Genomic DNA, 17,148 nt, shown 5'->3' on the forward strand with positions numbered 1-17,148 from the left:
GTTATCGATACTTGTAGTACATCCCTAGTTCACAATGAAAGTGGATATGAAATATCTAATTTTCGATGTGTTTATAGCCTGCTACACCAAAATAAGGCTAAAGGTATCTAAAGCAATACTTACCGGTCTTCATCTAATGGAAATTTCGCCATAAATTTCCTTTTTTGCGATTTTCGCGAGCGTATCGATTGCCACATATTTCGCACTTAAACAACTTAATTTCGGTGGCATTTAAACAAAATCTATTGACTCACCATACGTTCTTGTCACGTTTGACTGTTTTGAAAAATAACGAAGGCTTTCAAAAAAGAAATTGCAGGAAATACGTAAGTAAAACATGCGAACCGCCATGACAAGCAACAAAGCAATGTGGCTGACAGTTGACTTGACAGATAAATAGCACTGACGTTTTTTTTTGTTTTTTGGCTATGGCTAGGTCACCAAATTCCATACAATACCTTTTTTTGTTCCTAGTTGCCTAGTAGCCTGAGGTAGACGGCCGAGTGCTCATCACTGTCCCAGTACATGTCATCTTTAAATAGGTAGCAGGATGTCATTTATTGGGCAATAGCACTAGGACATTTACCTTAAATCTAGATTAAGTAGGTACTGTAGGTTAAAAAGATCCCGACGCGACGTTTCAATACGCTAACGGTCCCACGGGGTCATGCTCTGGTCGCACCAATTATTGTCGTTCAAAGTGATTTTCATGAATAATTTACTATTGCGGTATTTGCGGTACCTAGCCGAAGACAATTTGGAAACATTCATGAACATTTTTCCGTTAGCTTTTTTTAATAAACACGTTCAAAATCATATAAAAATGTGGAAATCCACAATTATTTTGCAACATTTTTGTAAATATATTCCAGTTATTTATTACTTAGGCGTCTTCGTTGGAAGATAAGTGGATAAGGTAGGTAGGATGTCTCGTTATTACTTTAGTTTATGTACGTAAATAGTTCGACTAACGAAAGTTTAAATTCGTCATTCGATAGGTAGTGAAAATGCCGAGCGCAGTAAACGGGCACGCTGACTCGGAGGTCGTCCTGACGGGGCTGTCGGGCCGCCTGCCCGAGTCGGAAAACATCGACGAGTTCGCGCGGAACTTGTTCGAGGGAGTAGACATGGTTACTGACGACGACCGACGCTGGACACCGGGTGAGTCTTCTCCAAGCGCTTACGGAGTTCCGAGACTCAGTTCCTATAAAAACAACATCTGAACAACCCTTCGTGGACTCAGGTCCCCAGGCACAATACCCGCCTGAAGAGAGTATTCTCTATTGTCCTCTCTCTACTTTACCACAAAGGTACATCCAAAAAGTACAGTCAGTGTAAGTATGTATGTATACTCTTGGCAAAGCAAACAGTTTATGATAATAATTATATACTAATTTATTTATTTTTTATTTAGAAATTTAATTCAGGTAACAAGGCCCATATTATTTACAAATACGCTTACCTACAGACTAACATACATTATGTATTCAATATTAGGTATCTACTATTGATGTGATAAGATATTAATTTATTCCAAATCGAAATGTAAGCCCGACTAGCTCTAGCTTTGGATTTTCTGATACCTACTAGTTATCTAACGATCAATATTATCTCCCTTCTGTTCTCTGACAACTCTTTTAAGGTTCACGCAATAAATTCTAAGTCTAAACTAATTTTCCATTGCCACGGTTCTTACAGGCTAATTCGAATGTAATCAAACCAATAGGTATTAAGCCCTTGCTACACGGTCGCCGACAAGCCTTCTAACCGTCTGACCTTGATCTGTCCCAGACCGTGTAGACAGTAGTTTCCAACAAAATTAGACCAAAACTGACCAAGGACAGACCAAGGTCAGACGGTTAGAAGGCTTGTCGGCGACCGTGTAGCAAGGGCTTTAGAAGGATACCTATTGGAATCATATCAGTTAGCTGTCATTTGCGTGGGCGTCTCGCTCGCACTAATACTTGTGCAAACAAGTCTGGGCGACAACAACGCGCGAATGAAAGCTAACTGATGTGATTCCAATATCATTTTAATATCGGGTTGATGTCAGTGCACGTTTGAATTGGCCTGTTACATAGACATGTCAAACCAAATTACATTCCAGGAATGAATGGATTACCGTTACGGATGGGCAAGTTAAAAAACCTAACCCACTTCGACGCAGCTTACTTCAATCTATTTGAAAAACAAGCAGATGTAATGGACCCGGGGATGCGACTGCTATTAGAAGTCACTCATGAGACCATGGTCGATGCCGGTTATAATCCCACCGAGCTGCGAGGCACGAGAACTGGTGTTTACGTAGGCATTGGACGCTATGAAACTTATGAAGCATGGGGGAAACTGTACAACAAAAGCAATGGCTACACTATGACTGGCGGCATTGGCTGTATGTTCCCCAACCGCGTGTCATATTCCTTCGACTTGAAAGGCCCGTCGCTCTCTATAGATGTCGCCTGTTCAAGCTCTACTTATGCATTGGCACAGGCCTTGAATGATATTAAAGTTGGCCGTTGTGATGCTGCTATTGTCGCTGGTGTGAACATCTGCCTTGATCCGGTTACGTCGCAAAACTTCTTAAATCTGAATATGCTGGCGAAAGACGGTCGTTGTGCGTCTTTTGATGAAAGCGGACAAGGTTATGTACGCTCCGAGGCAGTTGTGGCTGTGTTACTTCAACGCAGAAATGTCGCGAGGCGTGTGTACTGTACAGTGCATGCAGCGAGAGTTAACAATGACGGACACAAGCCGCAAGGCATTACTTATCCGTCTGGTGAGATGCAGGGCCGTATAACGCAAGAAACCTACGACGAAACAGGCTTCAGGCCGCAAGATCTTGCTTATTTTGAAGCACACGGGACCGGCACTAAAGTGAGTATTTATTGTAGGTATGCCTTTATTTCGAACATCAGTCCATATTTTAATACAATACATTAAATTAAATCTATTAACTAAATTAACTCAACAGCGCCGCTATAGTCCATAATGTATGGCGTTGCATTTTATAAGCATTTGACATTTGACAATCGAAACTACCAATAACCGTATTTCAAATGCAATTGGAGTTGGAATTGCTGATGAAGATTTTATAATGATTGTTCACTATTTCGCGAAGATGAAGTTTATTATAACTCATACATTTCCTGTCTAAATACGAAAGTTGAAGAAGTGGAACTGCTGAAGACTATAAGTTGATGGCAATATAGTACTGTTTCATGAAGTCTATTTTTATTTGCAAAAATTAAACAAAACTTATGTTTCAGGCAGGTGACCCACAAGAGGTAAATGAAATAGTGGAGCGATTCTGCAAGGGCCGAGAAGCCCCGCTACTAATGGGTTCAGTGAAATCCAACATGGGACACGCGGAATCGACCTCCGGTCTCTGTTCCATCGCTAAAGTGGTGTTGGCCATGGAGCGAGGAGTGATCCCTGGGAACCTGCATTTTGAGAACCCTAATACTGATATCCCGGCACTCAGCGATGGCCGGATACAGGTAGTTTAGGTATATTAAAGGCACGAATAATTAAAGCAAAGATTTTATAACATTCACGTGTCAAAATCAATGGACATGCGTAAATACATACGTATTAAGTATACATACATTTACATACATAAGCTAGTTAAGAATTTAAAATGCCTGATGATTATTCGATTTGAAACTGAAATAGATGTCAAGTCAATTATGGTTAGTTACTGAAGAAATTAATTAATTTTGTTTTAACAACTCTATGTCTTTATTGTTTTACACCTGTTATTTTATTAAACATCATACCTATTCATACTAATAGTTGAGTGTGCTCAGAGCATAAAAAGGTCAACCACGGCGTTGCATGAACAAGAGATTTCGTTTGGCAGGATTGGTCCTTAGGACCCAAGGATGGATTTAAGAAGTGGAGCCACCCAGATTTTTGATGCAGGTGGGGGGTGGGGGGATTTTAAGCGTCGGCGACGTCTGATGTTAATAATTGTTTAAGTTTAGGTTCTACGTCAAGTTTAGTGCCATTTTCAAGTAAATCAAAGATGTAGACATAGATTTCATCTAAATCGGTTCAGCCGTTATTGATTCCCCAAACAATCTTACACCTTCCTTTTCACTTTTAAGAGTTTTTTTTTAAATAAAACTATCCTATGTTCTTCCCCGGGACTTAAAATTTCTCTATACCAAATTTTATCTAAATCGGTTCAGCAGTTATTGAATCCCCATACAAATTTCCACCTCCCTTTTCACACCCTTAAAGGATGATATTTGAGATTTAAAGTAGGCTATGTTATTCTGTGGAACTCAAACTATCTCTGTACCAAATTTGAACTAAATTGATTTAGCGGTTTAAGCGTGAAGAGGAATAAAAAAAAAAGTATTTTTTCAAATTTTATGTGTTTTTACTTCTGAATGGTGTCATTATGATATCAGAAATGAATTCGGCATCCCCGATTTATACGAAAACGATACCAAACTTGGCCTAGTAGCTTAAATGATATAGATATCAAGATCAAGTTGAGAGCCCCCCCCCCCCCTAAAAATTGACATCAAAAATCTCGGTGGCTCCACTTCTTAAATCCATCCTGGGGTCCTAAGGACCAATCCTGCCAAAGGAAATCTCTTGTTCACGCAACGCCGTATTTTAGGCCCAGCACCATCCGCTATAAAGCCATGATTATATAATGTCACGGGCAGTGCACATATTTTTATTGCATCTGTTTAAACATTTTGCGTCCTCCTATTTAAAAATTATACGCATAGACAGCTTCTTTCTTTTACTCCCATTCAAAAAGATAGTGAGCGAATTTAGCTGTTATCAGTATTTTAATGTATGTTGCTTTCAGGTGGTTGACAAGAACACACCATGGCAGGGTGGATTGGTATCAATGAATTCCGTCGGCTTCGGCGGCGCCAACGCCCACGTGATCCTGGAAGGGGGGCGCGGGGGGGAGCGGCCCCCACCCATCCAGTACGCTGCCCCTCGCCTTATCCTCGCTTCAGGCCGTACAGACGAAGCTGTTGAGAAACTCCTCAAACTCGCAGCTGAGAACCCTCGGGATGGGGAGTTACATGCTTTGATAGACGCAGTCCACGCTCATCCGATCCATAACCACCCGCGGCGTGGTTACGCCATCCTGAGGCCGAATGCGAATGCGCCTATAATAGAGGTGATGGATAGTGAGAGCGAGCGTCGCCCAATTTGGTTCGCGTTTAGTGGAATGGGCTCGCAATGGGCGGGAATGGCGCGCGAGCTTCTCCGTTTACCAATATTCGTTTCAAGCATTGAGCGTTCAGCGGCAGCTCTCAAACCATACATGGATCTTAAGCATATCATATCGGAGGCGTCGCCTGAAGAGCTTGGGAATTTGATAAACTGTGTAGTGTCTATCGTAGCCGTGCAGGTGGCGCTGGTAGATGTGCTGAAGGAGCTCGGAGTGCACCCGGATGGCATCATTGGACATTCTCTTGGAGAAACCGGTTAGTTGCAAACGAATAACGTTTTTTTGAAACTGTAGGTATTATATTATGCCCGACAAGTACGCGGGTGACAGGCTAAATTTTTAACTAACTTTGAAGGGGGAGGCATTTTTTTCGAATAAAAGTGTAGGTAGTCGGATTGAAGTTGCTTAAACGTTTTGCATGAATTATAATGAAAAAAAAAATCCAACACTCAACTTAAACCTTCGTTGCTAGCGACCTGCTAAATAGGTGTGGGTTCTCTGTTTGTTGGCGCTTTTCGCTACAAAGCGGAAAAAACGTGCTATAGGCTCCGACTGCAGCGCGTAGCTCGCGCTGACAGTGAATGCGTTAACTGTAGACTTGGAATTACTTTTAACTTTAACCTTTGACTTTAAATTTCAACTTTTGCCTTTAACATTTGATTTATATTTTGACCTGTTTTTTTAGTGTGCGGCTACGCCGACGGGACTTTAACGGCGGAGCAATCAGTACTGTCTGCCTACTGGCGCGCGCGCTGTGCGTTAGAAGCAAAGCTACCGAGTGGTGCGATGGCTGCCGTCGGTCTGTCTTGGGAAGAGACCGCGAAGCGATGCCCTGAGGACATTGACCTTGCGTGTCACAACGGCCCTGAAAGCGTTACGGTAACACTATCATTCTAGTGCGACCGCTGCAAAAAACATAATTAAGGCGATCCCTGCAAGAAGGGTGCCATGGCGGCCGTTGGTCTGTCATGGGTCAGATAACGGTCCGGGTGAGAGAAAAAGGTGAGAAACCATACTAGTGCAACGCTGCAAGATCATCCCGAAAACGATATGGTAAGAAATCATACGACGGGGCCATGACAATCAATGGCGACTCGGCAACGCCATATTTAAAATATTTGCGCATGTGTTGAGCTTTCATAACATGACCTCTGTTAAATTTTGTGAGCTTCACTGATGTTATGTTGTGAATCCATAATGGGGTTGGCCGGTCGAAGTATTTATATATTTACTAGAAAGATGGCATCAGCATAGCTTGGCCTGTCAATGCCTAAAATTGTGTCTAATTCTTATTTTTTTTAAATCAAATGTTATACCCAGGACGCCAGCCCTTTAAGCCAAATCTCTTAAATGAACTCAACTACAAAGGGGCAAGCTATGATGACGCCATCTATGCAAAGCTTTGACAGTTCCCAACCCCATTCGATGCATATATGTAATTTTAACAGATCTCGGGACCAAAAGCGGCCGTGGAGAAATTCGTAAAGCAGCTCGCAGCAGACGGCGTATTCGTACGAATGGTAGACTCTTCCGGCATGGCCTTCCACAGCAGAAGCATCGCCAGTGTCACTCCGCTGCTAAGGAAACATTTGCAGGAGATCATACCTCACCCCAAGCCAAGGAGCCCACGTTGGCTGTCTTCGTCGGTACCGCAGGACAAGTGGGACTCTGACTTGGGTAAGTGAAACATTTGATCTTCCTTCAAAATTGATATACAGTTTCAGCGTTTTGCTTGATCTTGAATGTCAGGGTCCGTTTTGGTAACCTAATGCCCGCTTTTCACTGCGAACGAAACGGGCTCCGTTTGGAGTCCGCTTAGCTCGCAATGGTGATGCAGACAACTGAATAAGAGTGAGTGACTAAACGAGTTAAAGTCACAATGATAAAAGTCGCAGAGTCGAGTGGATTCCTTGTGGACTTCGCTGTGAATTTCATACGACCACACAAGAGGTCGACCGCGAGCGAGTCAGCGGAGCGGACTGAGCGAGTAAAAATGTGTCCGCTGTGTCATGGCGTCTCACGCTAGTTTTGAACGGACTCAGCTCTCATTTCCCACCTCGCACGCTCCTCAAAGTCTCCAGCCAGCAAAGGAGGTGGTGTGGTCTCCACACTGAAAAACTATTTCTTGAATAATATGTTCGCATAAGTAATACTTAATCATTATTTTTCCTGGGCGGCAAGGGCATTTATTTGTGTGATGAGCACAAATATTTGTTCCTGAGTCATGGATGTTTTCTATGTATTTAAGTATTTGTATATTAAGTATATATATCGTTGCCTGAGTACCCACAACACAAGCCTTCTTGAGCTTATACCGTGGGACTTAGGCAATTTGTGTAAGAATGTCCCTATAAATATTTATTTAATATTTATTTTATTTATTTATTTTTAGCGTGTCTATTTCCGACGCAGGTTACACTGGTCTTGTCTCCATAATTCGCGATAGTAGACCAATCAAAGTAGATCCAAAAATAGCGTTTTGAGGAATTAATTCTCAGCAAGCTGGAAATTGTTTTAATTCTAAACCTAACTAACCTTGTTTACATCTGTTTCGGTAGTGCCGTGTAAAAGTGTGCGGATATCGGCTATTAAAATAGTGCTACCGGAGCGCGCTCTTTTAGTGTTCTCAGTATACATGCCTACTGACTCGGCGGAGACATTAAATGAATTTACTGAGTGTTTAGGTGAAATAGCCGCGGTAATAGAAGAGTGTCAAATAGACTCCGTGTTCATACTAGGAGATTTTAATGCACATCCTGGAAGGAGATTTGGCAATGAACTTGAACATTTATGTGTTGATCAAAATTGGAAGTGTGCAGATATAGAAATATTGGGTTATGAATCGGACTCATATACGTATTTAAGTGACATTAATGGAACTAAAAGCTGGTTAGATCACTGCGTTGTGACTGAAGCGGCTTGGAAAACAGTGTCAGATACTAAGATCCATTATGACGTTTATTGGTCCGACCATCACCCATTAGAAATCAAGTGCAATTTAGAATTAATTATACCCAAAAATGACATTGACTGTAATATGAAAAATAAAATTTTGTGGGGGACTAGAACTCCTGACCAGTTGACATTTTTTAATAAATATTGTAATGATAGGCTTAAATTAATTGATTTTCCGAATGATCTTATAAATTGTACTGATATATTGTGTAGTAATTTAAATCATAGGCTATTAATTGACAGGTTGTATGACAATATAGTAAATACGTTGAGGGACGCAGCAATTCTGAGTTCTCGTAAGGTGGTTTCTAGTCGAAGGAGGCCAGTCGTAGGGTGGAATAAACACGTTCGACAGACTCATAGGGAGGCTAGACTGGCATTTCAAAATTGGGTTGCCTATGGTAAGCCTAGGGATGGCGCTTTGCACAAGGCAATGGTCGAAGCTAGGAAAACCTTCAAGCGGAAGCTCAAGTGGTGCCAGGATAATGCTGAACAAATCAAAATGGATATTATAGCAACGCACCACTTCAATAAGGATTTTCCTAGTTTCTGGAAACAGACCAGCAAACTGAATCCCAAGGCCGGTCTCCCAGTGAGCGTCGAGGGTGTTAGTGATCCCTTGCAGATTGCCGAGCTTTTCAGTAACCACTTTCGGATCGAGTCAGAACCAGGTGCTGGCGTGGTGGCGCCACATGTGGAGCGGGGGGCAGAAGGCTTACGTATGAGAATCACAGCGAAGGATGTGGCCGCAATCGTGAAGGGCATGCGACGCGGTAAGTCACCAGGACATGATTCTCTGAGTATAGAGCATTTACAGAACGCCGGAGCACATCTGCCGAGAGTGCTAGCCATGCTCTTCACCTTCTGCGTGAGCCATACATACCTACCTGACGACATGATGAAAACTGTGGTAGTGCCCATAGTCAAGAATCGAACGGGAGATGTTGGTAGCATAAATAATTATAGACCCATTTCGTTGGCCACGATTGTGGCTAAAGTACTGGACAGTGTGTTGGACAGGGAACTGGAGAGACATTTGGCTCTGCACGATGCACAATTCGGATTTAGAGCCGGCCTTTCTACAGAGACAGCAGTTCTCTGCCTGAAACACACTGTGCGATACTACACAGACAGGGAAACACCTGTGTATGCGTGCTTCCTCGATCTGTCAAAGGCCTTCGACTTGGTTTGCTACGATAAACTTTGGCAGAAACTGTACGAGGATGCACGCCTACCCAGTGAGTTGGTTGAGTTATTTAAATACTGGTACAATCATCAGAGAAATGTTGTCAGGTGGGCTAATTCGCTGTCAGTCTCATACAGGCTGGAATGCGGTGTAAGACAGGGTGGCCTGTCGTCGCCCAGGCTCTTTAGTTTGTACGTTGACAGGTTGATTAGGGAGCTCAGCGGCACCATGGTAGGATGCTCAGTGGATGGCACTTTTGTGAATAACATTAGTTATGCAGATGACATGGTGCTGCTGGCCCCATCGGTCAACGCTCTCAACAAGATGCTCAGTGTCTGTGAACAGTATGCCAAATCACACGGGCTTAGGTACAACACATCTAAGAGCGTGATGTTGGTTTTTAAAGCGGGTACCAAACATTACCCACGCGTGCCGCCGGTTAAACTGGCCAACACACCTCTTAGTATTGTTAAGGAATTTAAATACCTTGGACACTGGGTCACGGAGAGTCTGGGGGACGACAAAGATGTGGAGAGGGAGCGTAGGGCGCTCGCAGTAAGGAGCAATATGTTGATTCGTAGGTTTGCAAGGTGTACTAAAGAAGCTAAGGTTACCCTTTTTAAGGCGTTTTGTCAATCGTTTTACACCTGCAGCCTATGGATCAACTACACACAACGAGCTCTCAGCGCCCTACGCGTCCAATATAATAATAGCTTTAGGATGCTCTTGGGGCTGCCGCGCTATTGCAGTGCATCGGGGATGTTTTGCGAGAGACGTACAGATGGCTTCCATGCCATAATGCGCAAGCGCGTTGCGTCCTTGGTGAGGCGCCTGCGTGGCAGCCCGAATAGCCTCCTTCAGACGGTGGCAGAGCGCCTAGACGGCCCTTTCCAGCTTCACTGGGATAAGCTGCACAGGGCGTCTAACTGACCATGTAATTTTAGTTTTAATTTTAATTTTAAATTAATGTTATTATTTTTTATTAATTTATTTTTTATTGATTCTAATTTTAATTTTAATGTACATATTGAGTGTGTTTTATGTGTTATTTGTGTAATTATGGATCATGTATCTGAAATAAATGAATTTATTTATTATTATTATTTAATACCTTAGGTATTTTCATTTGGTCATTTTGGTCCTAAATGCGCGTAATCCGAGTTTGCCCCATCCCAGAAAGCGTGCATAAATTTTGGGAGACTTAGGAGATAATTTTTTCCTTGGATTGCCAAGCCACTCGATGTAGTAGGAACTAGGGAATGCAAATCGGTTATTTTTTGTATGGAAATAACCGCGGTTTCGGTTAATAACCGATAATTTCCATACAAAAAATAACCGAAAATAACCGATTTGCATTCCCTAGTAGGAACCCGCCATCAATTACTACCAGCAAGGTTTCGCGGATCAGATTCTGATAAAAAGGCGTTTTCGGTTTTTTTACATGATTTTACCAAAAACAAAAACATTTTTCATGCATTTCATTTTGGACTACGAATACCTTTCAGATCCTCATATTCAATTTTCATCATGATAAGAACAAATTTTCCTTCGTTTTCGATCTACAATTAAAACACTGAAAAAGAGCTAAAATGTATGCACACTTCCTTCCAGCTTGTTGTTAATACTTCGAAAAAAATTAATTTGACTGGCTTATAGGTAGACCCATTAAAATGTGTTCAAAATGCGATAGTTTTAAGTAATAGGTGATATTATGTTCGTTTCGACACAAAATAATGAAGAATCATCTATATAAAATTAATTTTGAATCTAAAACCTCGGAGTAAATATCTATGGAGTAGAGACGCGCACTAATTTCTATCTGAAAAATTCTGTCGTTTTTGGCGCGGGGGACGAGGTAACGCACACAAATAATGTTAACACTAATGCATTTTTAGCATGCGTCGCTACACACGCACACGACAAAATTATCAAACACTAGCAAAAACTATATTCACACAAGTACAAGAACAAACACAGACAACCCTGTCCGTGAACGAGATGACGTCAGTTCTAAGTAAACCTAGATAGTGCGAGGGACGCGCCGATAATATTGTCGATATTTTATTGACAATGAATTTTAATTTCTGCTTTTATCAATTATAATAATATTACAATATCAAGTCTTTCTACCAGCATTTTACTAACTTTCAATTTTTGTATTGTTTTTAGATGTTGTTCTAATAGTTTGTCAATTTGTTTAGAGCGAATCTTGCAAGCTGATATAGAATGATTTTTTATTATCAGTTCATTAGTTAATATTTTACATGGTGGTTTACTTCTGAAAGCAATGCAATATACTATTGAGCATGCAGATCTGATGACAGAGATGGAACGCGGCCATAGGATGTCATTTAAGGGATATTGAGTAGGGGATAATTAGTATACAGGGTGGAAAGGCACGACGATCCTTCCCGGAAGTATTAGGTCGTTTAAGTGATACAGAGACTATTGGTAATGGTAAGAATCGTTAATTGAGTAAAAAATAAAAATTGCAAAAATACTACTTTTTAACTGTGGTGATAACCCTATAGCATGTGCACATGACGGCTAGATTAAGGATCTCCGTCGGGAAAGCTCGGGACTTTACACTTTTTTCCGATCGTTGACAGTATCGCAATGATGTATGAATGACGCATAAATGTCAAATAAATCAAATGCATGCAAAAATATTACAAACAATTTTATTACTTTCTTAGATAATTACTTTTTTCCAATATTTAATACTATCTTCTTTTCACATACGGTGTTCAAATGTACCTCCGTGTATTACAACGCCGCCGCAGCCCGTACCCGAGTATGTCGATGCACATGCGATATAGTGTATGCTCTTCGTCATTTATCCTCCGCAGAAAGCACCAATTAGCCTTTGTCTCATTTCGTCCGCAGTTTCACATTCCGTTTGGTTTGGTACACCATATCTTTTACACAGCCCCACAAATTTAAATAGCCACGAGCATCTAACATTTTTATTTGAAGAATATGACATTCAATAAGTATAGTTCAATGAAAATTTAATTTCAAACATCAGACGTCTTGTCTATTTCCTACCACGCAAGAAGGTTTGTTAGTTAGGTATTTAAGAAGTATTTATTCTTGATTTATTCTTAGTATTTAATTTTTGCAAGTTCATTTGGTGCAACTAACACAACCTACTTGTTATTTTTAATTATTTTAGATAGTTTCCAATTATTCGAAAATAATTTTGTGAAACGTGTTAAGAAACTAAAACCTTTTTATCAGTCAAGGAAACCAGAGATATTTATAAGACGATTGCGTACTTTTGAGTGGTTGTCAATGTCACCATTTGAACTGTCGTTGTAAACAATGTTGTGGTTAGTATTATTAATATTAAGGAATAACATAACTATTTCATTCAAGTATTGAACAAGTGGAACCACTAAGAAAGCGAAAATCCTGCAATGATTCTTACCGTGCTGTAAGCAGACCTAAAAATGGTTAGATGGCAACAAATTAGCATAATTTCCTGTCGAATACTGATTGTTTACAAGTAAGTTCATTGACCGATCTGCTTAGGAATATCACACCTTGAAGTTAGCACGATATGGCTGGTGATTACTAGGCAGATCATAATCTGCCTAGGAATATCACTCCTTGAGGTTTGTACGATATGGCTGGTGTTCGCTAGGCATCATGACCATCTGTATATTATTCATTATGTTTATATCGATTTTACCGATATTGGTGTTTATAGTGTCCCATCACTAATATTGGTACGGTGATACCAGAGTAATAAATTAAAAGTGCCTATTTATGGAAAGTGACAGCCGTAAATACCTTAAATTAATAAAATATTTGACATGTTAAATAAAAATATATAGCTGGTCAAGCAAATCTTGTCAGTAAAAAAGGCGCGAAATTCAAATTTTCTATGGGACGATATCCCTTCCCGCCTACATTTTTCAAATTTGCCGCCTTTTTCTACTGACAAGATCTGCTTGACCAGCTATATGTAGAAACTAAAGGAAAAATTTATTATCAAAAAATAGTCTATCGGTAATTTTACGTTATTTAGGGGTTGTGCACAAATCACGCTAGATGTTTTCGACTACTTTTTGATCCCCCGTCCCCCTTTTCTTTATTCTTATAGATCTATTTATTTGATTAAATAGATTAGGTTGATATGAAACTAAGGTGTTATATAAAAATAATGTGTTACATAAATTATATAACAAAAAGCAACGCAAATAGGGCGTATTACTGCAATGTTCTGCCGCCAGAGTGTAGCACTAAGCTAGCTAGTAAATTTTCTCTTTTCTCTTTATCGCTCAAATATGCAATAGTGATAGAGAGGTTAGATAACGAAATTTAATATTTCTTGTTCCGCGGCGGACCCCCAGATTGTGATGGATTCTGGTAGTCGCGCCCCCTACGCAGAGTTTCGCATAATATTTCCTATTAGAAATTCTACTCGTACCTAAATAATATTTAGAAAGTCTTCTTTAGAATTACCCTAAATTAGATCTAATACCATATCACTGGTATCACTGTCAGATTGACAATGTTTTTTAGTTATTTGCAAAGTTAATGCACTATTTGATAATATTTAGATGTAATAGTACCTACATATGATAAGAAACGTGTTCTTTTTGTAGACTAGACGTTTTCGATCTCATTTTGAACGAGAAAACGCTGCAATTCGGCATTTTCGGCTCCTATCATTCCGCTTAGACTGACGTTTGCTGAATGGCGTATGACGTGTGGCAACTAGTTTTATATAACCTCCTTGACCGGCGGCCGCGGACTTTTTGCAGAGGGGAACGCCTGTTAATGGCCGCTCCATAGATATTTACTCCGAGTCTAAAACTGTTTTGCAGCTCGCTTCAGTGGCGCAGAGTATTACTTGAACAACCAGGTCGCCCCCGTCCGCTTCGCCAGCGTCCTGGCGCTGCTCCCTCCCCGCGCAATACTGGTCGAGGTTGCGCCGCACGCGTTGCTGCAAGCTGTTCTAAAGCGCGCGATGCCTGAAGCGGTACATGTCCCGCTTGTGAGGAAGGACGCCCCTGATGCGCTGGTGCACCTGCTGGCTGCTGTGGGGAAGATATACGCCGCGGGCGCGCAACCTCAGGTTAGATGCAACAGGTTTTAAGAGTAGGACCAAGCGCTGCGCAGACTATGAAGTGATAAGTGTTACCATAGACGTCAATTCGTACCGTTTACACTTTCTCGCTGATAAAACTGGAATAGAAAGTTTATGAACCGCGAGCGATAGATTTTATAACCATAAAATAGCTGGTGCTCCTCTGAAAATATGGCCATTTTTCCGGATATCAAAAATTACTTTTTAAAAATCTAATTATTATTATAAAATTCTCTAAGGGATTTTTCGAGGAAATATTGGTAATTGAATTATCTCAAAGTAGTAAATTATTGAAACTAGTTACGTTCGTTCTTCTCAGGCGATGGCTCGTGAAAGTCGCGAAGAGTTTTAAAGTTACTTAGGGTCAAATCTAGGAAGCTGAATTGGAACTTATACCTGGCATTCGATAGGGCTCACATTTGGTATATTAGATTACCTAACAACACGATACAATACAATACGATATTATGTCGGTTACAAAACAATACGATATTATGATGAGCTCATCATAATATTACATGACATTGCAATGCATCCATCCATTCCATTGAAAGAAAGGTAGGTAGGTACAATTGTTGATTAAAATATCAAAAATGAATAGACAATCATTTCCTCCCAGGTATCCCGTCTATACCCTCCTGTATCCTGGCCCGTATCTCGCGGCACACCCGGACTGGCTTCCCACATCAGTTGGGACCACTCCATCGAATGGAGCGTCGTCGATCCCACCACTGCCGCCCGTACTGGCGAGAACATCATCGAATATGACCTGACGAAGCCTAAGGACGAGTTCATCGCTGGACACAATATTGAAGGCAGAGTGTTGTTCCCTGCTACTGGATATCTCGTGAGTTAATATGCTACTGGGTCAAAAAGATCACTGTGTTATGTCTTTCGTGTAGACATACACGAGAGTTAAGGGCTATAAAGGTTAATTTTCTTATTTAACCCTTATCCAGTGTGTTCGCGCGAATAGTACATTTTTCTCTCCTGTGGGCAATAGTTAACAGCTTGTGGGCATGTAAGCAATGATTTTATCATAGTTCTCTAAATAAAAGGAGGACCTTTTCACGTGGATAAGGGTTAAATAAGAAAATTAACCTTTATAGCCCTTAACTCTCGTGTATGTCTACAGGAAAGACAGAACACAGTGATCTTTTTGACCCTACTAGTTAATAAATAAACGGTATGGCTTTCAGCGTGGGTCAAACGGCCAATGATAGAGGACCTTAGCTACCGATGTGACTGTGTTCAGCGAACACTGATGGTTTTGGTGATTTTTGGAGATGGTTTGACTGAACCATGGTAACCTAACTTTTTTAATTTTAACAGGATTATTTCAAGAATGCTTTCAATGGTGTCTTTGAATATTTCATTAGAAAAATCTACTACATTTTAATTAGATTCGACTGAAAAATGTTCTGATCTGTCACCACGTTTCGATGACTCGGTGAGGCTCCGAAAACTGCTCCGAAGCAATTTATTTTCGCTGAACATACATAAAATTGCAATTCGACCTTAAGGTCCTATATCATTAGCTTCTATTTGATCGGTAGGTACTAAACGCGATACCCTAAAAGACGTAACAACTTCTTTTTCTTTGCAAATAAGGTTGACTACCTAGCTATTTATTTGTAAACAGACGCTGGTATGGCGCACAGTGGCAAAAATGAAAAATCAAGACATCGAGCAGTCAGCAGTTGTTCTTGAGAACGTAAACATCCGCCGCGCGACCATCATGTCACGCGAAGCACCTGTGCGTTTCCTCGTTTCACTCCTAGATGGAACTGGAGAGTTCCAAATCAGCGAAGGCGGTGAAGTGGTAGTCACTGGAACAGCCCGACTCACCGCTAACGCGTCCGCTGAGCGCCTATCCGCTACGGCGTTAGTTGAGGCCGAACAACGGCCAGACCAAAATTCTCTCGACTCTGAGGACATTTATAAAGAGTTACGCCTCCGTGGTTACACGTATCAAGGAATATTCCGTGGAATTAAGAGCTCTGATGCTCGCGGGCTTAAAGGTTTGCTCAATTGGGAAGGCAATTGGATATCATTTATGGATACAGCGTTACAGTTTGGCCTCATCGGAACGGATACCCGTGATTTATATTTGCCAGCTCGTATAGAGAGAGTAGTTATTGACCCAACAGCGCAGCGTAAAGAAGCAGCTTTGGCCACAAACGGAGCATTACCTGTAAAACGCTATCCTAGCTTTGGAGTGATAGTTGCTGGTGGAATAGAATTCAAAGGTTTGATAACTACGCTGGCACCGCGTCGTATTAACATACAAGCACCGCCTAAGCTTGAGAAATACGTATTTTTACCTTTCCATGGTGTGTTTGAAGACAAAAGGCATGCGCTCACTGCCGCAATACAGTTGGTGATTGAGAACATTGGGGTGCAGCAGTTCAACATTGCGGAAGCAGCATTGAAGCGGCCGGTGGAGGAACTACTATTGCTTCATGCCGTACAAGGTAACCATAACTTGCATGCATTCATATTCATAATATTCGTTTATTTCGTAAATACACATTAGGTACACGTCAAAAAGAGTTTGTGAAAAAATACATTGGAAATAAAATAACACAATGTCAGTGTCAACTTGGTCCCTATATATGGTCCCGATCTTGAAATACGGCAAGGACAAACAATTAAGCTTACAATTGTTAAGTCTACATAATAATAGTCTAAAATAACAGACAC

The 17,148-nt window shown here is 41.0% G+C and overlaps 1 protein-coding gene across 1 annotated transcript in view; it reads left to right on the forward strand.

The window, feature by feature from the left end:
* Window positions 1-1,007: 1,007 nt before the first annotated feature.
* Window positions 1,008-17,148, forward strand: part of LOC134806623 (fatty acid synthase-like) — a 56,572-nt gene continuing 40,431 nt past the window's right edge. Inside the window, exons 1-9 of the mRNA XM_063779950.1 lie at window positions 1,008-1,161; window positions 2,108-2,874; window positions 3,267-3,497; window positions 4,829-5,462; window positions 5,892-6,085; window positions 6,655-6,883; window positions 14,183-14,433; window positions 15,065-15,292; window positions 16,088-16,919. Coding sequence (XP_063636020.1) covers window positions 1,008-1,161; window positions 2,108-2,874; window positions 3,267-3,497; window positions 4,829-5,462; window positions 5,892-6,085; window positions 6,655-6,883; window positions 14,183-14,433; window positions 15,065-15,292; window positions 16,088-16,919 — 3,520 coding nt within the window. The remainder of the gene's footprint in view (window positions 1,162-2,107; window positions 2,875-3,266; window positions 3,498-4,828; window positions 5,463-5,891; window positions 6,086-6,654; window positions 6,884-14,182; window positions 14,434-15,064; window positions 15,293-16,087; window positions 16,920-17,148) is intronic.

This window comes from Cydia splendana, chromosome 3 (assembly GCF_910591565.1).
Source record: "Cydia splendana chromosome 3, ilCydSple1.2, whole genome shotgun sequence".
Taxonomy (NCBI): Eukaryota; Metazoa; Arthropoda; class Insecta; order Lepidoptera; family Tortricidae; genus Cydia; species Cydia splendana.